The 25,854-nt window shown below is 29.1% G+C and overlaps 1 protein-coding gene across 1 annotated transcript in view; it reads left to right on the top strand.

The window, feature by feature from the left end:
* The window catches only part of LOC123010717 (hemicentin-1), a 264,155-nt gene that overhangs the window by 117,709 nt on the left and 120,592 nt on the right, over positions 1-25,854 (top strand). The window contains exon 2 of the mRNA XM_044407799.1: positions 18,640-18,772. Within this exon, the coding sequence (XP_044263734.1) occupies positions 18,640-18,772 (133 nt within the window). The remainder of the gene's footprint in view (positions 1-18,639; positions 18,773-25,854) is intronic.

The following is a 25,854-nucleotide window of genomic DNA, read 5'->3' as shown; positions in this document are numbered from 1 at the left end:
AGAAATTAAATTATAATTTCATCGAGAATTTCATTAATTTATTTATATTTGTTATTATTATTTCATTTATCTTATTAAATACAATCTCATTAATTTTTATTGTGTACCTAAATTTATAAACACAAACAGAATGTGTTTATTTACGCTAAAAAATTGATATAATTTTTAATATTTCTTTAGCTCTGAAATCTATTAGCGCTTCGCCTTTTTTGCTAACAATTTCCTCATTTTCAAGCCGTTCTCCTGCCTTATTTAAAATGAAACAGCCTTCTCGCTATTTTTTCCTTGCTGTAAAAATAACCAAGCTGGAAATTCGATCCTAATTTCTCAATTTGAGCCAATCAGAGTGTCTACATATCGTTAGAAATTCGAGAGGAAGCTTTCGTAAGACCGTTTTCCGGGCCCGATGGGGTTTAATTTGAGACCACTCCTTTTCTTAATATTCATTAAACGGCCTCTCTCGAGTAATAACGGATTCGAGCTCGAAAGTGTCTCAACCCTGCATGAAACTCTACTCAGCCATAAAAAATTTAAATGTTTGCGCAACAGTGCACCATTTCTGTATAAATAGAGGATTTCGCCCTAATTCGGGATTATTTTTACGAGTCAGAACAAAAATTGTAACGGGGACTGGGAAACATTTTAATTCATTGTAAAGTGAATTAAAACTAAAACCGTGCTTGATTTAAAAGTTAATGAAAGTCGTTATTTGATACGAAATTGTTGTTTGGCGCTCGAGTATAAAGGCGAAAGAACCAACAAACAAAAACAATTATCACGGAAAATATAAATCTTAAGAGGAGATAAATCCTCGGTGGGGTCAGGTGGAACAAAGAGGAGGCCTTTGAACGAACGCAACTGTATTGCAGCCCACATTCTCCTCTCCTCGACCTGGTTTCGTGCTCTCTTCGCTATTCTCTTAGACAAATTACTATCGCACGCTTCCTTCCGTGTACAATTCTAGGCATCAGACTCATGAAAATTCCCTCTCCTTAATTTCGACTAAACCTCGAAATCCGGGGCGTAACCGCAGCTTTGTGAACCAGAGACAAAATATTTTTTGGTTTTTGGCGAACCAACTTGAAAGGATCCTCAAAACGGTGTTGAATTGCGGAGAATCCATCCCAGCGAGTTGAAAAAGTCTATTAGGGACTTTTAAATGGTAAAATTTAAAAAAAAATTATAAAGGGCCAGTTTCATAATCGAATTAAAGGGACTTTAAACTTATATTAATGTTGGTTTAGAAAGTGAAATTTTTGTCAATTAGTTCGTAGTAATCAGCAAATTCTAAACAACTTTTAATTTAAAGCTCCTTTAAATTGGATTATAAAACTGGCCCAAAGTCTTTTTTTTTAATGAAAATGCCAAACAATCTTAACGTTGGCACCACTAGTAAATTTATGCATGGTAATTTTAATAAAGGAAGTTGTCAGTTCCGGTTTTTTGACTTAATTTGAAAACAATGTCATTAAACGTCAACACAAAAATTGTGTAAGAAAATTTAGAGACGAAACACCAAAAAATGAACAAATTCGGTATCGCTAACAGTGTTTAGAAATTTGGAAACGAAAGTTCACAAGCAGGAAAATGTAGACCAATTTGTAATGCAGGTTTGCTAAACATTCTCAATTTTTAGCAAGAAATTAACAAGAATACAAAATAAACATAAATGAAAAAAAACCTCTGAAAGAACTCAATTAAATTAGTGACTTGTGCATCGTTTTTGAAGAACGAGTTGAAAAAGTAACAATGTTGAAACTAAAGCTGAAGAAGAATTTATAAAATGCATCAACTTTGAGCTCATTTCAATAAATTACACAAAATTTATTGCCAATCATCATAATACCTATTTGTATCGTTTGCTAAATAACTTTTTCTGCAAAGTTTTTGTAGCAAAGAACCTCATTTTTGTCCACAACATTGTGTTTCTATCAAAATTGAATTTTCTCTTTAGACCTTAGGTAATGATGTCCTCAGGTATAGCCTTTTGAAAGAGCAAACAGGCCCACAAGATTCATAAAAGTCAAAATTTTGACAACATCTCAATTTAAAAACATAAGCATAATTTTTTAACAAAATTTCTAGGGACAAAAACAAAGAGTAAACAAAATTTGTGGCTACGAAGACAAGCTGCTATTAATTTTTTCACCAAAATTAAAAAAAAACAAATTTTAGGACATTGATAGATACTAATCTAGTCTATCTACAATTAGTTTCTACTATACAGCGTGTTTCAAAATAAGTTACAATACAACTTGTGTTTTTTTAAATAAATCACCTTATGTTTCTTAGCGTTTTTGGATGTGGAATTTTTATGACAATGTTTTTAAGCTAAATTTTTATTAGTCGATTTTGCTTAGTGTTAAAAATAAGACAGTTTTTTTGGATGAAAGGATGCACTTTTTAAAAATTTATTACACAAAAACTAACTCATCTAGAAATATTTTTTTTAATACCGCAAAGAAGAAGGTACAAGCTATAAGGTTGTAACATTTTTTTAGTGTGTTGCATTTGCAAAGATAAAAAAATTAAGGCGTTTGTTAAAAGTTCAATAACTTAAAAAATTTAAATGAAACACCCTATTTATTGTTTTTCCATTTAAAAGATTATTAAATTGTCTTTCTAAAATTATTTACTTTTAGGTGTTTATAACCGATAACTAAAAAGATTTTTAACGTTAAACATTAAAAAAAAATATTATTGTTTCAGTAGCCAAAAAGTGCACAGTTGCACAAGAGATGGAAGAAATATCACTTAATAATCACATTTGTGTGAAACTGAATCCATTATTCTTTATTTTTTTTATTTTTTTTTTAACGACTTTCACAATCTCTGGATAAATCAACGGATAAGTGATCCGTGGTGGAATTACTATAGTTGCCATAGTATGAACAATACTCAGATATTGATAAACATTTTTGGTACAGTTAAATGTTAAATATCTTTTCATTTATCAATTCTAGACATTAAACGTTTATTTTTTAGGTAGACAACTTCTTAATTTATTAATCTTTACAAATGCAAAACACTAAAAAATTGCTACAGCTTTAAGTTCTGTACTTTCTTCTTTGTAGAAGTAAGAAAAAAGTTGTTTTAGCTGTCTTAGTTTTTGTGTAATAAATTTTTAAAAAAAATTAAAATTTGTCAAAAAAACGTCTTATTTCTAAAACTAAGCAAAGTCGACTAATAAATGTTTAGCGTAAAAACATTGTTTAAAACTGTATTTCATTTAAAAAAACACAAGTTTGTATCGTAACTTATTCTTGGTACACCCTGTATAAGTGTGGAGAGATGGAGTATGCGAAACTTTCATAAATATTCCTCCACTTTGTGTGGCCCGAGGCCGGGTTCTTGTACCTCCCAAATGTAAAAAGTCAAACAGAATCAGATTTATAAAAATAAAATTTTGTCGAAATATGTTTGAATGCAGCGCTCCAATAAACGTTATTTATAGTGCAGATTTAATTCTGAAAATACAATAAATTTTATTTTTGGTCCGAGCGAAATATATTTCTGGTTTAAAACAGTAATAAAAGCGGGTATTTATGACCGATCGGACAAAGCAAGTTTGTTTGAATTAGAATTAGAAACGTAATTTTCCAAGACGAATCCATCAAATAAATTACGTCGAGTTTTCGAGTTTCATTAAAGTAAGAAGCAAAAGTGTTGTGTAATAAGACTGGCAAAAAACACTAGATTCTAAATGGCGGCTTTTAATCAAGTTTCATTCTAACACAAAGAATTATTCATAAACTTGGAACTCAAACATTCGTTGCAAAAGTTTCAGTCTTAAGAGATATTTCCATCACTAGAGACGCTTATAAATATTTAAACGAGAATTCAATAGATATTATTTGATTTGCAAAACGAAAATTCGCTCGGCATACAAAGACATTTACTAAATTCATATTTAAATAAATCAAATATTCCATCGGAAAATATTCTTCAGGCTATATTCAGTGAACGTATTAAAATTAATTAAATCCAATATTCAAACCAACGCTCGACCTAATGGAACTGAAAAATAAATAGAACACACGATTTATTCCGAATTTATTTCGTTTTTCAATGCTTGAGGTTGCACTTCCCGAATTAATATTTATTCAGGTAAATCTCTGCATTGCATGAAAAAAATCACTTCAATTTCCTCTCCTGCTGCTCCCGAGCACCAAAAACACACTGACACGGCTCATAGGCCTCCAGGGGTCACGAAATTAGCAATTAGGAGGCCCAAACTCCAACTCGGCAACAACTGCTTCCTCTATCATACATGCAAGACTCTCACTATTCCGAAGAATTTCATGCTGTTTTGCCGGGGACCAGGTGGTGCGAGGGTAATTCGCACTTTATGCCCCGGCATAGCGGCGATTTATGCCCTAATTTTTGCGAATGATGCACTCGCAAATCGTAAAAAGGAGGAGACAAGAGAAAGCTTCTCTAGGTGATGGAGGATTGCGAAAACACCTCAAGTTCTCGCCCGGCGCATCCACCAATTTTACACAAAAAATTTTAAAACGCAAATGAACAAAATAGGTTTAATGACAAAACATAAAACAAACAACCTGGGGAAAAAACTATTCACCAGTCTAACATTCTGCACACAAAATTTTTTGATTTACTTTTAATTTTATTAACAAATAGCTAGGTTCATTGGTTTTTTATATTTATTTTTATTACTTTTAAACAAAGCAAAAAATTTAATGACATAATAATAATAATAACTAATATTATACACTATGTCCACGGATTTTTTTATTTTACGCTAACACTGCAAAAGAAAAACATTTTTTGCTTCACCTGAAACTAGTAATTCTGTAATTAAAAGTTCATTATTTCCACCCAGTGGAAAGAAAATTTAATTTTTCTCTTGATTTTGGACTTGCAATAACACTATAGTCTACAAATACTAACATGTTTTATATACTTTCAATAGAATTATTATTTTTATGTTAACTTACCTTTAATTAAACAAAAATAATTGTTAAATTCTTCTATCACTTTACAGTTTTTTATTATATATGATAATTTCCCTGCTTTCTGCACAAATGCCTCCGATTTATTATTTTTTTAATTCAAATTGTTGCTTAATTATTGCAAAATTATTACCATATTGATCTAAATAAGTCTTAAAAACATTTTATTGATTCGCATTTGGACTTCTTTTTAAAAATTTAGGGAACATGAGTGACGAACAAGACGAGCGTTTTCATCAAGATCTGAAGAGTTTTCAAAGATCGACACGAAGGTTTTTGGGATGAAAATATGTTAGTAGATGACTGTTGAATTGTTATAAAGAAAACTGATCCAAAAAATGTATAATAAAACAAAGTAAAATAACTCAATTTTAATTTGTTCTTTGGCGGTTTTTGTATTTTTGTTAATTACATATTTCTTAAACTGGACTTTTTTAAATATTTTTTTTGAACGCAGTGCCTCAAAATCTATAAGAAATTTTAACTTTCAGCTAAGGTATAAAAAAATCGTGTAAACTAGTGTAATTTTTTCTATGCGTTTTAAATCCCATTGGCGTTTTATTTTTTTGACAACAATGTTGCTTTGACAGATGAGTTAACGCAAGTTAAATAACAAAAATGTTTGTAAAAAAACATAATCTTAACAAACGGCAGGTCAAAAAAACAGCTTTTAGAAAAAAACCGTCATTTTTAACAAAAACAACCATTATTCAATTAATTAATTAATTGTCAAAGTGACATCCTGACATCGTTGTCAAAAAAATAAAATCGCCAATCTGATGGGACTTGAAAAGCAAAAAAAAATTATTATTACAAGTCTACAAGTAAGAAAAAAAACTTTTCTTTCCACTGAGTCGGAATAATAAAGTTTTAATTACAGATTTGCTCGTTTCAGATATAGCAAAAACAACCCTTGCTGTTAAAGTGTTACTTTATCTACTCAAAAAATTTATAAAAAAATAGTTTAACATCTGCTATAGAAAAAAAAAAGGATTTCCTTTGCAGCTTGAGCGTAAAATCAAAGATAAAAATTTGTTTTCTTTTGACAGGCTATTGTAAAATGTATTATTAAGTTCAGAATTATGATTATAAAAGAAATAAATAACTTGATAGAAATTGGCAAAATTCACAGTTTACTTAAAAGTTCTGGCATTTAAAACTAGTTCTACAATCTTGATTTTTGAAAGCTGTAGAAGTCAAGTCAAGCTAAAAATGTTTTTCCTTTGCAGTTCTGGTGTAAAATCGAAGGTAAATTTTTTTTTCCTCTTAAACTCAATCCGGGAACATACTGTATACTTGCAAAATACATTTCTAAGATAAATTTATGTCTTTGTAATTTGATAATTTGAGCCAGCTTGTTTATTATAATCACAATTTAATGTATACCTTATAATCTATGCTCATTGAAGTAATTTTCACAAAAAGATAGTTTTTGGGTCCGGATCAACTTCCTAAATAAGGGTTTTTCTACATATTACCTTCTCTCCAGGGTGTACAAAGTAAATAAAACAGTTTCTATTTGTGCTTATAAATTTTCATCATAATCGGATTACAAATTAAATGTAGTTTGGGGAAGTAGGAGCAATTGATTTTTTTGTGCAAAACTGGAATTTTGTGTCTTGGGACATTAGAATTTGTAATTAGCTCCTTGTTGTGCAAAACATCGCCTTGGCTGGGCCCTTTGGCAGGTATTATAAGGGTGCGTGGCATTTCTTTATTGGCTCATTGTTTTCAATGCCCTCTTTAACGAAATTATCCCAGATGTATGCAGACCGTAACCGTAAAATAGGCAAGTGAGGGCTGGAATTCCGGCTCGAGTTCACACTTTTATTACTCATAAATACGGGCTTACCTACTCGTAACAAACGCACTTCACTTCGTCTCTTCTCGGCTAATTTATTGAGCGACCTTTGAAATTTTAAACTTAACGCTTTATGGCCTCCGAGATGCACTATCGGAATATTCCTCCAAGTCATGCCCCGGAATAATTTGTAAGCACAACATGTCGGACTATTATTCGGAAATTTATTGCGGGATTACCGGGCCCTTACGATGGAAATCAGGAATCGGTTCCGGATATTGCAGCCCTGGAGCCATTTTTGTTTAGCAACAACTTCTTCAGACGAGGAACTGGCTTTTAAGCGTAATCGCGCTCTCGATAAAATTAACGACAAAATTTTAATAACGCCAAATTGCGTTTTATTACTGACATCGCGGTTTCGTGTGGCACGAGAATCGTAAACCTAATGCCTATAAATATTATTATAAAACCACAAACATTGGAAACCATCTTAATTAATTTAAAATAATTAACCCGGCGCCTCCACCATCTCCGAAATTTTATAATTTAAAAATTCAAACACTGTTTTTTCAATTAAAGCACATTCAGGGTGCGCCAGAACTCGCGCCCCAGAGAAAAATGTCATATAAGGTAAGATACCAGGAACATGGAATAAATGTTAAAAAAATTTATCTATAAAAATTTCGAAGGGTTTAAATTTTGCACTTTGACTCTATTTATTTATGACGGAAAAATAATTTTACAAGTTTTTTTGCTATAGGCTATTAAAAGAGGAAACAAGGAAGCTGTATCATAAATTGTAATTCTGTTCAATGTTATTTGTAGCTTTTATTGGAAAAATTTTTGTACCTTTACTAACTGTAAAAACACATATACAAGGTCATCAGTATAAATAGACATACATTAAATAGATAATAAAAAATGTCAAATGTCAAAATTTTTTGACAGATAGAATTTTTTAAACATTTTTTCCGTGTTCCTGGTATCTTACCTTACTTGAAAATTTTCTCTGGGGCGCGAGTTCTGGCGCACCCGGTATATTTGTAAATCTCTACACTTTATGAACTAAAGATTTGTTTAAAATACTTTTTATATTAAAAGATTTGAAAACACTAGAGTTAACCCGGCGCATCTACCGCTTTTGCAATTTAACAACTTTAACAACAAATTGTTTCAAAATGTTACAAACTGTAATAGAATAATGTAATAAAAAATATATTCTAAATTTTTTTGTCAATTAAACATACACAGAAATTAACCCGGCGCATCCACCATTTATGCACATTTTAACAAACTTTTATTTTGGTATTTTATTTCGACACTATTAAAGATAACTTTGTAAATTTCTACTTTTTAAAAACTAAAAGTGTGTTTGATTGTCTGCCAAATATAATCTGAAAAATTTGATTCATCAAAAAAGCTAAAAACCACTAGAATTTCCCGGCGCATCCACCATTTTTGCAAAATTTAAACACACTTATTTTGGCATTTTATTTCAACAACATTACCGGTAAAATACAGATTTCTACATTTAAAGCTAACTGCTTAATTACTTGCAAAATATAATAAAAAGTATTTTATTAATTTAAAAAACTAGACACTAGAATTAACCGAGACCATCCAAAAATTTTTATATTCTTTTAAACGTTAATAATTTTTTTAGGAAAACCTAATTTTAGTAAAAAGCGAATTTTTGGCAAATGAATTAAACAATTCAAAATCACGCCAGATTTCCACCATTTTGCAAATTTCGACAAGCTATTTAGTATTTTATTTCGATAATATTTAAGATCCATTAGCAAATTTCTACACTTTAAAAACTGAAATTGTGTTCGATTATCTAAATTAAAATATTGTTTAAATTAAATAGGTTAAAAGACACTAGAGTTAACCCGGCACATTAACACTTTTGCAATTAAACAACTTTTTTACAACATATACGTACCTATTGTTTCAAAATATTAAAAACTGTAATAGAATAATATAATAAAAAATATATGCTAAAATTTTTTGCCAATTAAAAGCAATTACAAACACAAACACAAATTAACCCGGCGCATCCACCATTTTCACAAATTTTAATAAATCTCTGTTTTGGTATGTTGTTTCGACAATATTTAAGATAACTTTGTAAATTTCTACATTCTAAAAACTAAAAGTGTGTTAGATTATTTGCTAAATATAATGTAAAATATTTTATTAATTTAAAATACTAAGCACCTAAATTAACCCGGCGCATTCACCATTTTCAATATTTCTTTTAATCTTTTTTGAAAAAAAAAATTTTTGGCTAATGAAATCAATAAACAATGCAAAATCACGGCAGATTTTCTGTTGTCACGAAAAACCAATCGCATAAACGCGAATCGTTGCCCTTGCCCGGAAAGACAAGAAAAATGAGATTATTCCGGAGCGCCGGACAAATATTCTCCGTGCCTGCGATTTCCATTCCATATTTCAAATTACCAGCAGCGATTTTTTCCGGGTAAAGGTCAACACGAGAGGCTCCGGGTTCCGGAAGTGGGTCGTTCACGGGTCGACAGGTTTTCATACGACAGTATCCACTTTATTAATAAATAATAATAAAACGGTGTATTTGTTTCGAATTGCAAATCAAATAAATAAACTCGTTTCTGATTTTCCAAATCTCACTCTTGAGGTATTTCTCCGTTTCTCTTTTGCACTAGATTTGATTCAGACTGTTTACCCTTTAATTAAAATAGCTCGGATGTTTGCTCAACGATGGTAGAAAGAACGAGATTTAAAATTCTTGTTTATTTGTGACTAGAAGGTTTTTTCATAGTGTTATGTTGGTATTGATTATCTGCTTACGGGTAATAATGCCAGCATTGTCTGTAGTGAACATGACCAGGCAACAATTGATTACATTATCTATCGACATTAATGAACAAATCTCCTAAAATTAACAACAAAAACAAAATTTTTTTTTTCAGTATCAAAAAGTCATTTCTTATACACTGAAAATAATCATGCTGCAACATGTGAGAAAGAATTGGTTTCTGTTGAGCGGACAAAAGACCGATGACTTCCTTCGCCCAGAAACTAGTTTTCGAGAGAGTACAATGTTATCTAATACAGTTTTCATGTTGCACATTTGTATGTCAAAACAATTTTGTTATTTGATCGTGCACCATCCATTGCACTGTCTCTAGCAATGAAAACAGTCGGGCTTTTTGCGGAAATGAAAAAGTAATGAAAGTGGGAGGTGGAGCTTTCGCCTTTTGTGCAATAATTTTGACGACTAAACAAAAATTTAAAGAAGTTGGAGTCATTACAGCGACCCACTTTTACCAAAACCAAGCCTTGGAAACTATTGACTTAAAAACTGCTGAGTGCTCAGCGAAACATTGTCTTTCTACGACTCTAATAGAAAGTAGGTTTTTCCACCCTAATTTCAGAAAGGAAAGCGGACAATTATCTGCCAGAGAGGTAAAAATATTATCTCTCTCATCTGTCTAAAAAAGAAGTAACATTTATTTTTCCTAAGAAAGAGAATGAAGCTTTCCTCTTGTGTTTTCCTCCTCAAAATACCGACAAAAAATTCGAATTAAAAGTGATAACTAAAATATCAATGCTAAGGTAACAATGCTATTTGTAAAAAAATACGTTTGTTTTTTCAATTTTACTTTTTAGCTGCAAATAGTCAAAAATACAAATAAAATAAGTAAGTTAAATAGTGAACCCAAAAACCACATTCCTCGAGAATTTTTGAATTATCACTTCGAAAAGTGGAAAGATATTTTTATTTAGAAGGCAAAAAACGATACTTTATGACAAAGGCGTTGAAAAAAATATATGTAACCTCTCAGAGGAGTAAAAATTTCTAAATTTTAGAAACGAAAAAACATACTGCCAAATTTAATGACGAAACTGGAATATCAAAAAAAATTCTTAGTTTTAAAGTTTTTCTCATTGCATTGTAAGAAAAATTATCTGTATTACATTGAAGGAAAGCGTTTTTTCTTGCCTGAGTAGTTACTGTAAAAATACTCTCTTCTCCCCTGTGATATAAATAACTATTTTCTACGACCCTAACAAAAAGTAAGTTTTTCCACTTTAATTTCAAAAAGAAGTGACAAATTGCCTCCCAGGAAGATAACAATTTATCATTTTCGACTTAATTAAATACATGAAAATGGTTTTTCTATTTGCATAAAAAATATACTTTATTTTGTCCTTAATGTTAAAGACTGCTTTTATCAACTAATTTCAGTAGATAAAATAGTCTTTGATCGTCTAATAAAATATGAACAGTATAAAAATTACTTAATTTTTATCTACTGTTCATATTTTATTAACTAATTTCAGTAGATAAAATAGTCTTTTATCGTCTTGTGAAATAAAGTAATTTTTATCTACTGCTTATATTTCAAGAAATTCTGGTAGGTGAGTACAAAATAAAACGAAATATTATACACGACGATAAAGATTGTTTATCTACTCGTGAAAAAAGTCCACTCGTGACTTCGTCACTCGTAAACTTAACCTTTTCACTCGTAGATAAACAATTTCTTTATTGTCTTAATAAACAATAAATGACTAAAAAATTGTTTTTTTTTCGGCCATGAACAACGATTTTATTTGAGAGAACTTGTGATTCTACATTGTTTTTGATTTATTTACGCAGAAATAATATTTGTTTGTTAGTTTTTCTAAAATCAGGCATTTTTAAAAAGACATTAATAGTATATTATGTTATTAAGAGTAAAAGTAACAGTTTATGTGGCAAAGCTACAAACGTAGTGAGGCAAATAACTCAGCTAAGCCATATATACTCACTTTTACTCCAAATGGCATAAACTATTTTATCCGCAAACGTATTCAAATTGAGAGTAAACAGCAACAGTAAATAAACAAAATAATCAGAACGTTTTGCAAGTAATAAAATTATAACAACGCCTATAAACAAGCATCACGCGTCGGGTTTAAAATTTATGTTGAGGTTTTCAAAAGTGTATTAATTTAACTAGTGCAGTTAGTAGTACAAAACGTCTCATGCTGATGTACCGTAAAATGGGGTTACTTGGACATCCCGGGTTACTTTGACACGATGTAGGGCTACTAATTTTGTTTCATTATCAGTATAGGTACCAACCAAAATTATGTTTATTTTATTTTTATACAAAAATGGCTTACAAAAGCCATAACATACCAAAAAATGACATTAATTTTTTTAAGAAAATACATATTTCATGTTTTGTGTTTAATGAATTTAATAATAGTTATTTATTGTACAAGACGCTAAATTGAATTCTATCTTTGAGAGCAATTTAGCATCAAGGCGTCCGCCGAGACGCTAATATGCTCGAAAGGATAATAAAAATTTTATCGTCGTGTACAATATAAAATTTTATTCAATACCCACTAATTTTGTAGTCAATTTTGTCGATATTTCTAAATGTCAAAGTAAAATTCAACAATGAAATCTAATGTCAATGATATCATCTTGACGATAACATTTCATTTTAACATGAAGAAAAGAGGAGATAAAATTCAATTTTAACATACAGGATTGAACAAAACAAATTTTTGAGCTGTTATAAACTGCGGTTGAAAATAAAATGTTATTCTCACTTTTATGAAAAGGAAACAAATTTACATGTTGTAATTTAAAAAAAATAACATTGTTTTTCTAGAAAATATATAAAAAAGTAATCTTTGTGATTTATTTTGTGTAAAAACATCATTTTCTATAAAAGAATCTCTATCTATTTCTTTTTTACTTTTATTTTAGAAAAAGTAAATTATTTAAGAAAATGTTAATTGTATAACTCGTAATGAAAGCATTAATTGTACTTTAAAATAACATTTTGAGAAACACTAAACATTTTAGCCTTAAAAATTACAGTTATAATGAACACGAAGATTGAATAAAGTTTATTGATATCATATTACACATTTTTAGTTCTAAGGTGTCAAAGTACCCCCCAGGCTAGCATAACAAAATTTTCAATTTTATTTTGGAAAAACTATGACCTTGAGGCAAAATTTTAAGTTTGTTTGTTAAAGCAGAAGGATCAATTGTTGTGATGCTAAATTTTTCAAGAAAATAATGCAACAAATAAAAAAGTTCATTAACAAAATTTCTAAAACTATGTCAAAGTAACCCCATTTTACGGTACCTCTCCATGATATAAAATAAAATAACATTTTTACTTTATAGCAGAAGGGTAAAGCTTTAACTTGTGACATGTAGTCATAAAAGTGGTCACTTTTTTGACGTTTCCGGATAAACGAATTTATTGCGATTTCTGTAAAAATACAGTTTTCTGAAATTTTAGAATCACATCATCTTGTTTTTCCGGCCAAAAATAACAATTTAATTTTTAATTTGTTTGCGTTGTGTTTAAATTTGGATACCAAAACCCGATTAAAACTGTATTGAACTTGTCCATTCTGGATTATTATTTTTGCTGCTAATTCAATATGGGTGCATGTATGAATATCAGAAACGCCAACATAAACTTGCTAGTGAAACTAAATTGATTGTAACATTGTTGTTGATTTTGTTGTTGTTGTGAAAATGATTAACTTCGAGTTGCAACAGTTGACGTCGGAGCTATTTGCAGATCGTAAGGTAACGTTGAAGTCTTGGAGGCGGTTGTATAAATTACGTTAGTAGAAGGCAACAAAACAGAGCAGGATTCCGTGCATGTATATACTTTGATTACATATTGTGCAACCGAAATAATTTCGCCTCGCTGTAATTGTTGGAGTCGGATAATAATGCCTTATGAAATATACAGGAGCGAGGTACTTTATCCTCTTAGAAAATCGATGTAAGCAGTTTAAAATTCCTGTTTAACAAGAGTCGACTCTGGCGATCCGTCTGTTTCGTTTAAAATATTCAAATGGACTTATTTTGGATGGTAATTAAGCGACGAAGACGTAATATTTTAATCTCGGGGCCTATACTCGCGCTTGACTTGTTGCACTTGCGATTATTACACATCCCATTTGCTTGCAGTCGGAATTTCCTGGCCACATCCGAGCTTCAAACTGGATTTGCTTACAAATGTGTAAAATTATGCCACATACTACATACAAGCTGGCGACTCATTAAAATCACACTTTAATTAATTTATGCTTCCGGAGACTTTGCATAATGCGGTGTAATGACATCATAAAAAATTCGAATGATAAACAACCGGCAATACAGGGTGTTTCGTCTAAACACCACATTAGAACTATTAAGAGTTTGAATAATCGTATTTATTTGAAAATTGGTACATAGCCATAAACCGTTTAGTCCTCCTAAATGATTTTAAATAGAAAGGTATATTTTTTACTGCGTTTTTAGATTAATCGGGTTATTTTAAGGGAGTTTTCATCAGCTTTCCCTATACCTAAATTTGGCCGTTTTTGAAATATTTGGAGTTTTTCAAAAATTTTTGGATTTGCACCTTCCACTTTAAAAATTGGTAACTCTGCCATTTTTTAAGATTTTAAATTCGTTTTTTTGGCGTCTGAAAGAGAAAGCTTAGATCCTTCTTCTGGTGTTTTCAAATTTAAAAAAAAAATAACATATCCCAAAATTTTAAGGTTACTTTTGTAATAATTCAAATACTCATAACTCAATTTTTAAATAAAATACCCCAATTTTTATTTTACCAATTCTGCATTGATCTGTATTAACATTCCCTATACCTAAATTTACTAATTTTTTCACATAGTTTGCTATGGAACTCAAAAATGTCAAAATTTTCTCTAAACAAACGTCAACAGTAAATTACTATTTGACAAATAGTGCCAAAATATGGAGAATCAAAGTTACGCAAACTTAATTATTATTGATAGGTTCTACCATGCGATAATTATTTAAAGGTAGTAAGTGAAGAAAATTTATTTTTGTTTAATGAATGACATCATAATTTTTTTACACTCTCCATAAATACAAATAAATTAATTAAATCTAAGTTTGAGTAGCTTTGACTCTCCATATTTTGGCACTATTTGTCAAATAATAATTCACTGTCGACGTTTATTGAGAGAAATTTTTGATATTTTTGATTTCTATAGCAAACTATGCGAAAACGGTTGTGGCTAGTAATAGATTTTCGGCAGTCTTAACAAAAAGTTACCATAACTTGAAAATTATTAAGGAAATGTTAATACAGATCGATGTAAAATTAAATTCTCTTCCATTTAGTAAAATAAAAATTAGGGTAGTTTATTTGGAAAAATTGAGTTTTGAATATTTGAATCATTACAAAAGTAACCTTAAAATTTTGGGGTWTATTAATTTTTTTTAAATATAAAACACCAGAAGAAAGATCTAAGCTTTCCCTTCCAAACGCAAAAAAAACGAATTCACAATCTTAAAAATGGCAGAGTTACCGATTTTTATAGTGGAAGGTGCAGATACAAAAATTTTTGAAAAACTTCAAATATTTCAAAAACGGTTAAATTTAGGTATAGAGAAAGCTGATGAAAACTCCCTTAAAATAACCCGATTAATCCAAAAACGTAGTAAAAAATATACCTTTCCATTTAAAATAAGAAAGTTGAGACCGACTTCCGGTATAACCGGAAGTGTAGCCATCTTGAAAATATTTTCATTTAGGAGGACTTAATGCATTATGGCTATGTACCAATTTTCAAACGAAACACCCTGTGTATCTCTTTGTTTACAATATAGTTAATCAATATTTAAAAGCGCTTTATCGCTTGTAACATGCAAGCTGCTAATTCCCCCGACCATATTTTTAAATTATTTACACAAAATCGGGCTTTATTTAACGAAATAAATCGAAAAACATGACAGATTTTTACGACACAAAGTGAATTTAATTCAGAAACAACAGCATCATTAATTTCAGTTAGCAAACTTAATAAAATACAACACTTTTGTGTATATAGCAAAGTCGCTTCGAACTAATATTTTGCGACTAATTACATGAATTACAAAGCAAAGCAAATTGTTGTTAGAAGTATTTAAATTAGTGAGGATTGAACTAACATGCAACAATGTAATTAAACTGTGAAAGAGTTTTGATTAATTGCATCGACAACCTTTCCGCAATATATTCTCCAATAATGTTTTGTGAAACTGAGTGGTATTAAAAATGTAATATTCTTTAAGCAGATCAACTGTTGTGTTTTTTGTTTTAAGTCGCGTAGACGACACGAGAAAATCTATATTTTTAACGAGACAGGGGTTTTATCTTGAACTTTTAATAGCGATAGTTGTTTTACATTTGTTATTTTTTCTTGGTTAAAATGTAGAAAATGACAAATTTAATATTCTGTTTCCTCCAAGAAGGTTTTTGTAATCTGCTTTCAACTTGATGTAATTTTACGGTGGTAAAAACTTAAATGTGAAAAAGTCAAAGCATATTTAATTAGAAATTAATTGAATGTGCTTTTTATACAAATAGCTTCGCCGATCGTAATTAGAAAATTGAGTTTTTGTGATTTTAATAAAGTTTAGAAGCGGAATATTTAAGCATTTATTTTCAGAAATATTTGCGGCTAGAAAGTATAATTTACAAAAAATTCTACGAAAAAAGTGCTTATAATTCGTTTGCAAAAAATGAAAAAATCACATTTTTTGAAGAGGCGAAAATTATTTTTGAAACTTTTTTTAAATTGATATCGCTAAATAATTGTTAGTTAGACATATTTCCAAACAAACAACGAAAAAATTAATTAATATTATCTAGTTTTTAAAACAAAAAAATAATGATTTCAAAGTTTTTCTTTTGTAATTTTTAAACAAAACTTATACATATTTATTTTATGTATTTTTCAAATGCTTTTAGGTCTATAAAGCAAAAGTTAGTTCAAAATTTGTTTCTGATCTAAAACTGTATTTGTTATAGAGCAAATATCACAAAAATTTAAACAAAAACAATTTGAACTAAAATTAAAGTTTTGATAGGTATTTTTAAAGTTTATTCAACAATCAAATAACAGAAAATAGTGATTTTTAAACGGTTTTATACCTAGAAGGCCTAACTTTGTAGACACATTAATAAAATTTCTTATAATGTAAAAATGTAAAAATAGTATATTGCAACCAAGTTAGGAAATTTGTCATTAGTCATTACCCTGAGGTTCAGATATATGATTCAGAGCGCGAGAATGTAATAAATTTTTAAATTTATAATCACAATTAAATTTCGTTTAAATAATAAAAATCTTTTCGTATGACAAAGTTAATGCACTGACATAGTTCTACATTCTATATAAATTACTTTAAAAGTGACTATTTTATGACTAAATGTCACAAGTAAAAGATTAGTCTTTCAATTATGGAGTAAAACTTCTATTTTAAAGATGATAATAATAAAGTATGACTATAAGAAATGAAAAAAAAATGATTGAGATAAAATAATAAGACCTTTTAACTTTGTTTTTTTTTTATTTTCAAAACTTCTTTGCAAAACGTTATCGAGTTTTAGAATCCCGTCAAAAGTTTGCGTCTGAAAAATCAGGTTTCAGCCAGAAGGAAAGACAAGCATTAAAATCTTAACAGTAAGACTACATTTGGTTTATATTTTCATTACAAAAATTCTTTTTGTCATTCGGTACTTTTTAACATAAATTTGGTTTTCAAAAAAGTATATTCGTATTTTGCCAAAATGTTTTTATTTGAGAATGATTTTTTTAGTCTACACTATTGGATATTTGACAGGTATAATTAAAGTTTATTCAGCAATTAAAATAGAAAAAAGAGTAATCCTAAGAGTTTTATACCTAAAAAGCTCAATTTTCCAGAAAATATAAATAAAGTTTTTTGTAATGTTTTAAAAAAGTACAAATAGTATATTGCAACTCAGTTGGGAAATATGTCATAACCCCGAGGACCTGGATGTATGATTAGGGAGATTTGTATGCTATTTTATTCGTAATTAAATTCCGTTTATAATTCTACCAAAAAAGTAGTGCAAACACTGCATTAAAATTTTAACATTCGACTACTTTTGATCACTTTATTTTATTAAATTTTTTTTTGTCATACAATATTGTTTAACATTTGGTTTTGAAAAAAGTACACTCGTATTTTGCCAAAATGTTTTTATTTGAGAATGATTTTTTTTAGTCTACAGTATTGGATATTTAACAGGTATATTTTAAGTTTATTCAGGAATTAAAATATAAAAAATAGTAATCCCTAAGAGTTTTATACCTCAATTTTCCAAAAAATATAAATAAAATTCCTCGTAAAGTTTTAAAAATGTACAAATAGTATATTGCAACGCAGTTGGGAAGTATGTTATTACCCTGAGGACCTGGATGTATGATTATGAAGATTTGAACGCTAATTTATTCATAATTAAATTCCATTTATAATTCTACCACAAAAGTAGTGCAAAAAGAACGGAAAAGTCAAATTTATAAAGTTGAAAAAACTATTTTAAAACTTGTGTTAAATACATAACCTTGAATAATCGGTTTTAAAATATAKTTGGACCCAAAATTACTTGCAATGTTTTAAAAAAGTGGAAATAGTATATTGCAATCCAGTGAAGAAAGTTAATGCATTGACGTAGTTGTTACATGCAAACAAATTGCGCTTTTTGACATTTAATGAGCTTTTAACTTTGTTATTCTTACATAAACTACTTTCTTTAAATGTCACAAAAAAATTGTTTCACCTTTTTGAAAAAAGCGTATAAACGAACCAGATTTGTACATAGTAGTAATGTAAACAATAAATTATTTTAAAATCTTTGGATATTTTACTTTTGTTTTTTTATTTTCAAATCTTCTCAAGATTTTGCGACTGAAAAATCTGATTTCAGCAAAAACAGTAATCTGTCATACTAATAACTTGTATTTTACCAAACCTTTTAAGGGTTTAAAATTATTTTTTTTAAATTTGAGGACGCTTTTTTTCAGTTCCGACGACCCACATCGAGGTGGTGGCCGGCGAGCCGGTGTACCTGCCTTGCGACATCTCCACCGGCGACCCCAGCGACCAAGTGTTGCTAGTGCTTTGGTATAGGGAAGATCTGGGGACCCCCATTTACAGGTATGTAAATTTATTAATAATACATGAGATGACAAGTCTGCAACATCGCTTAATACCTGTAATTCGATGCAAGTACATAAGCATCAGCCCCGTAATGTAGTGTCGTGTAGGACAATTTGATAATAACCCGCCATTCCATATTTCAGCAGACATTTCGCTAATAGACGATAACAACTGGTGCATAAACATGTACACATGTTGAACAATTAGGGAAACTCAACTCCGCATACTTTTAACTTAATTAGCGAGTTGAGCAAGTCTTAATTGTAAATAATGGAGTTTAATATAAACTGATGTAACATCGCATAAGACCAGAATAACTAAATGATTCACTTAGGAGGAGTTCGACGACACGCTTTCACCCCATTTTTTGATCGAGAATAATTACAAATCTGAAAGAATTTGCTCGCTGAAGAGACTTGAATATAAAACGTTGTGTACATAGTGCAGGATGCACCACGCATCATGTCATAAATATTAATTTTTCCGGTCTTAAAATCCAGGATATGCACTCTTGCTCTCGCTCGGCTACTGATTAAACTACAAATTGAGCTTTCACGACAAAAACGTGCTGAAATTTGCGGTAAAGCTTATTTGAAGTTCCGACAACTTTATTAAGGATTGCTAAATATATGAGGAAAAATTAAATTTTTACTTAATCATGATTTATCATCGCTAAATAACGCCGAGATTTTAATAAGAGCGCAAGATTATTCATGTTTGAATTTTTCACAAAAAAATTACCAAGCTCTCTTAACAAAGGCGAGTCTTAATAAACGGATGAATAACTCCAGGGATCGGATACGTTTACATTTTTACAGCGAAAGAACAAAAAACAACTTCCGAAATAATAGGCTTTTTTATATTATTTTAATTAGGAAAAATTACACCATTTTTATGTTAAAGTAGTATTTTCATATTATTTGCATAAGTAAATAAACTTCGAATATTCTTAATGTTTTTGTAAACTAAGTGTCTAGTCTTTTAACAATAAAGAATAGTGTCTACTTTATTTTAATTTGGAAAATTAAATAAATAAATAAATATAAAACTCAAAAACCTTAAACTCTACACATGAGTCAACAAAATTATATCATTTCACTGTGGGTAAAAAATTTCGAAACGGTTTTTCTTCTGAAATCGTTCCTAAAGTTGATAAGATAGTCCGTAAAGTAGTACTTTTCCTGACTTATATGTCATTAACTAAGATAGTCCGTGAAGGTCAAGTTTTTGCCACGTTTTCAAAATTTTAGGATGGACGTTTAAAAAATAGCCTGAAAATTTCTTACAATTTTTTTAAGGAAGCGCTGCATTACAAAAGACAAAAAATTAGAGCTTTTTATAGCCAAATGGACATCGAATATTCGTCATGTTTTTGTAAACCAAGTGTCTAGTCTTTTAATAAAAAGATGGCTTTTACTTTATTTTAATTTGGAAAATTACACCATTTCGAAAGTAAAAAAATAGGGAAAATTATTCGCAGAGATAAAGTAGTCGCTAAAGTAGGACTTTTCTAGACTAATATGTCATTAACTGAAATCGTAAGTGAGATTTCAAAAAATTCATATAAAAAGTCAAGTTTTTGCTGTTTTCTCAAAACGTGAAAATGGGCTTTTTAAAGGTCGTCTAATTTTTTAGAAAATTACCTATATTATTTTCATAAACAAAGAGACATCAAATATTAATAATGAAGTTTCTCTAAACCAAATGTCTACTCTTTTAATAGTAATAAGAATAAGATAATAGTGATAATAAGATAAGAAAAGAAAAATAAATACATATAAAACTTAAAAAATCAAAAATCTACGTATGAATCAACGATGAAAAAACCAAAAATAATCCGCGTTTTTACATTATATTAGCTTGACAAAATTATATCATTTCTGTGTGCGTATCGAAACGTTTTTTTTGTCTGATAACGTCCATCAGGTTGACAAGATAGTCCGTAAAGAAGTACTTTTTCTTACTTATATATCATTAACTAAAATAGCCGTGCAATCTTAAAAAATGTAATAAAAAAGTTTTTGCTATGCTCTCAAAATTTCAGGATGTACGTTTATAACATAACCTGATTTTGCGCTGCATTGTAAGATAAAAAATTATAAGTTTTCATAGACATCAAATATTCTTCATGTTTTTGTAAACCAAGTGTCTAGTCTTTAAATAATAGAAAAATTGTTTTTACTTTATTCTAATTTGGAAAATTACACTATTTCTTTGTGAGAAAAAAAACTATCCGTAAAGTTGACAAGATAGTTCCTAAAGTGGAACTTCTTCGGACTAATATGTCATTAACTGAAATCGTAAGTAGAATTTCAAAAAATTCATATTAAACGTCAAGTTTTTGTTATGTTTTCTCAAAACGTGAAAATGGACTTTTTAAGAATAACCAAATTTTTAAGACCATTATATTATTTTCATAAGCAAATAGACTTCAAATATTTAATAATCAAGGTTTTGTAAACCAAATGTCTACGTTTTTAATAGTAATAAGAATAAGATAATAGTGACAATAAGGTAAGCAAAAATAAATAAATATAAAACTCAAAAAATTAAAAATCTACGCATGAATCCACAATGAAAAAACAAAAACCAACATCTTCCGAAATAATCCGCGTCTTTACATTATTTTAGCATGACAAAATTATATCATTTCCCTGTGCAAACATTTTTTTTCTGAAATCTTTCATAAAGTTGACAAGACTTTCCTGACTTATATGTCATTAACTAAATAGTACTATAATCTTAAAAAATGTACTAAAAAAGTCAATTTTTTGCAATGTTCTCAAAATTTCAGGATGGACGTTTATAATATAGCCTGAAATTTCTTTCATTTTTTTTTAAGCAAGCGCTGCATTGTAAGGAAAAAAATTATAGCTTTTCATAGACATCAAATAATCTTCATGTTTTTGTAAACCAAGTGTCTAGTCTTTAAATACTCGTAATAGAAAAATAGTTTTTACTTTATTTTAATTTGGAAAATTACACTATTTCTCTGTGAGTAAAAAAATATCGAAAAGTATCCGTAGAGTTAACAAGATAATCCCTTTTTCGGACTCATTAAATCTCAAAAAATTCATACAAAAAGGTCAAGTTTTTGTTATGTTTTCTCAAAATTTTAGAATGAACGTTTTAAAGCCTGTCAAAATTAGTGATATAAATAAATCTCCAATAATTAAAAATCTAAATTTTTAGATTTTGTAGGTGGTTCTTTTGTTCTTCCACATTTTTTGCTCAATTAAATCCTTGCGGATTTGGTTTTATTAACGTATTATAAGTTTGGGATTTTTCCGACACTTAGATTGGCACAACTGGCCCCGTTTGAGAAAGTTTAATTTAACACGGCTTCATTTCCGTACACGAAGTTAATGGAAAAAACTTGGCGAGTAAATTCGAAACTTTGCACACGTGTTTGCCATCCTCAAGGAAAAATTCCCTGTTTTATTATCTGCACCCCAGCTAGAAAAAATCTATTTGGTCCCCAAATTGAGATAACTCGATCGTCGATTTGTCCATCCGAGAAGCTCCTAATCGGCAATCTCCCCGATCATAATTATTTCAAGCATCTCCCTCGGGACTCCCCAGATCGAAAAATGCTAATAAAACTTTCCCGAGATACAGGTTCTCCCAGAAAGTTGAAGCACAGCACGTCCCAAAAATAAGTGTTTAAATAAAACACCGTATGTTTCTTTGCATTTTTGGATGTAGATTTTTATGACAATGTTTTTAAACTAAACATTTATTGCTCGATTTTGCTTAGTTTTAAAAATAAGATTTTTTTTTGACAAAAAGATGCACTTCTTAAAAATTTATTACACAAAAACTAAGATAGCTAGAAGAATTTTTTTCTCACTTCTGTAAAAAAGAAAGTACAGAATTTAAAGCTGTAGCAATTTTTTAGTGTTTTGCATTTGTAAAGATTAATAAATTAAGAATGAAGTCTGTTAAAGGGTAAATAGCTTAAAAAATTTAAAGGGAACACCCTATTTTTTATTTTTGCATCTAATAGATTGATAAATTGTCTATCTAAAAAAATAAACTTTTAATATCTAGAATTGATAAATGAAAAGATATTTAACATTCAATATTAATTGTAGCAACAATGCCTATCAATATCTGAGCATTGTTGATACTATGGCAACTATATGGTAATTCCACCATACAGAAATTCAAATTATTTTATTGTAAAAATAAAGAATAATGAATACAGTTTAACACAAAGTTTTTATTAAGTGATATTTCTTCCATCTCTTGTGCAACTGTGCACTTTTTGGCTACTGAAACAATAGTAATTATTTTTTAATGTTCAACGTTAAATATCTTTTTAGTTATTGATTATAAACACCTAAAAGTAAATAATTTTAGAAAGACAATTTAATAATCTTTTAAATGCAAAAACAATAAATAGGGTGTTCCATTTAAGTTTTTTAAGTTATTGAACTTTTAACAAACGCCTTCATTTTTTATCTTTGCAAATGCAACACACTAAAAAAATGTTACAACCTTATAGTTTGTACCTTCTTCTTTGCGGTAGTAAAAAATATTTCCAGATGTCTTAGTTTTTGTGTAATAAATTTTAAAAAAGTGCATGTTTTCGTCAAAAAAAACGTCTTATGTTTAAAACTAAGCAAAATCGACCAATAAAAACATTGTCATAAAAATCTACATCCAAAAACGCTAAGAAACATATAGTGTTTCATTTAAAAAAACACAAGTTTGTATTGTAACTTATTTTTAAGACACGCTGTATAGTTGAAAATATTTTTAGTCGGTGGACTAGGTGATTCTTTTAGGGTCTATATTAAAAACTTTTTAACTTCTAATGCAGATAGGATTTTGAAATTTTGTACAAAACCCAAATTAACCAGTCTGAGTACAACTAAATTATTTTCAAAATGGCTGAACTTCCGGAACTACGAAAAATTGGCGCCAACTTTGAAATTTTAAATGGTTAGCATTTATTTTTATTGCATTTTTGAATTCTCCTTTCCAAACTAAGTAAAATGTACCTAGTTGTCAATACTTATCTGTCATAGTTTTTGACATATGTCAATTTTTTGGTCAAAATTTTCATTTGCAGAGGTTTATTTAAAACATCTTAAACCGTTTGCAATAAGTGAATAATTTTTTTTACATTCGATAACCAAAGGTTCGAAGAGTTTTCTAAAATTTTCAAAATAAAGGAATTGAATGCAAATGAAAATTTTGACAAAAAAATTGACATATGTCAAAAACTATGACAGATAAGTACTAACAACTAAGTACATTTTACTCAGTGTAAAGAGGAGAATTCAAAAATGCAATAAAAATAAGTGGTTACCATTAAAAATTGCAAAGTTGGTGCCAATTTCTTGTAGTTCCGGAAGTTCAGCCATTTTGAAAATAATTGAGTTTAACTCAGACTGGTCGATTTGGGTTTTGTACAAAATTTCAAATTCCTATCTGCATTAGTAGTTAAAAAGTTTCTAATGTAGGCTCTAAGAAATCACCTTGTATATTTTTTTTTGTAATTTTACTATTTAAAGGACACTAATAAGACCCTAATTCTCTAATTTTTCGTTCATGAACGATTTCGTTAATGAACGAATGGGTTTTGACAAATGTTGTAACATGTTTGAATTTCGTATTCCGTAACCTTATGGTTAAGCGAACGACTTTTCACATTTTTTCAACGAAAAGTCAATATTTTTAATTCTCTAGTATTTATTCAAAACGTCATTAATGTCTCAATGTAAGTTTATTAAAGTTTAAAAAGGGCTTGCATCGACAAGAAGAAGAAAACAACCATTCAACAAGTTGAGCTACAGTTGAATTTGTTAAAGAACAACTCCCAGTTTAAAAAAAAATAAATTTGTAGCGGAGAAACACATTGCCTTAAAAAAGGCATGAAAAAAATTAATGATGAATTTAATGCTTGTGGTGATTCTGTAAGACATAGCTGGGTAGAAAAAAATTAAAGCTATTTTTATATTTTTATTTAGAAGAAGATGAGTTTCAACTACTTTAAATCAACATGGACTATGGGTGATGTTGTACTAGTGCTACGTCGTCCATTTTTCAAAAAAAAAACTTTAATTTTTAGAAAAAAAAATCATGTGCTAGAGTTTTTGTAAATCTAAACATTCTTCAAAATAATTCGAAAGGGACTGCTAGCGTCTTTTAATTTTTTTATTAACTGCTTGTACGCACATTTGTCTAAAATAGGTACGAGAATGTTTTAAATTTTTATTATAGGAAAATCAGCAACAGTAATAATATAATAATAAAGTAGTAATTACTTTCTTTGCAATTCTACGAGAAAATAATCCAAAATAAGACCCATATTTCAAAAAGACTCATCAAAATATTAATTCGTTGAGTCAACTACAACCTATTGAGCTTTCGTTTGTCAACGACAAATTTTAACGAAATTACACAGGGCGACAAAAGAAGTCATGTTGTGACAACTTGACACATTTTATATCATTTTGTTTGTCTCAGTAAGACAAATCAAATGCACTAAAAGAAAATTCAAAAAGTCCACACACTTTGAACTAAATATTTTTTTTTCTAATATAAATGAATTTAAAATACTTTAACTTTAAAAAATCATTACTTAATAACTATTAGGCCGATTTTCTTCAAATAAAGACCATTCTAAAGGAGTGGACTTGCCCTTTAGAATGATATGCAATTTGAAATTGAATATTGGCCAATTAACACTGTTCGAAGAAGTTCGAAGTAAATCGAAGTAATTTAAGAATAACCCTACAAGTACTTTTTTTCTTCGTGTAGAGCATCTTTTTATTAATAAGAATCCAAATTTTTAAAATAATATATCGAGTAGTTTTTAAGATATGATTTTTTGAAGTTAAGGTTTGCTATTCAGGTATTGCGCCATATAGGAGAAATGCATGTTAATCTTACTTAAAATTGCATTTTCATAAAAGTATTTGTTTTAAAACTTTTCTTTTGCTTAAAAATGGTCAATTGCACCTTCTTTGTTCTAATTAGAATAAACAAAAACTGTTTGTTTACTTAAAACAAACAAAGAGTACCTGCGTACTAATTAAAGCAAATAATGAGTTTTTTTGTTCTAACTG

This window comes from Tribolium madens, unplaced genomic scaffold (assembly GCF_015345945.1).
Source record: "Tribolium madens isolate multiple individuals breed KSU strain unplaced genomic scaffold, Tmad_KSU_1.1 Scaffold_91;HRSCAF=231;Tcas5.2_LG7, whole genome shotgun sequence".
NCBI classification, from domain to species: domain Eukaryota; kingdom Metazoa; phylum Arthropoda; class Insecta; order Coleoptera; family Tenebrionidae; genus Tribolium; species Tribolium madens.
The sequence above is the reverse complement of the archived record's forward strand: the minus strand, read 5'-3'. Positions and strand labels throughout refer to the sequence as shown.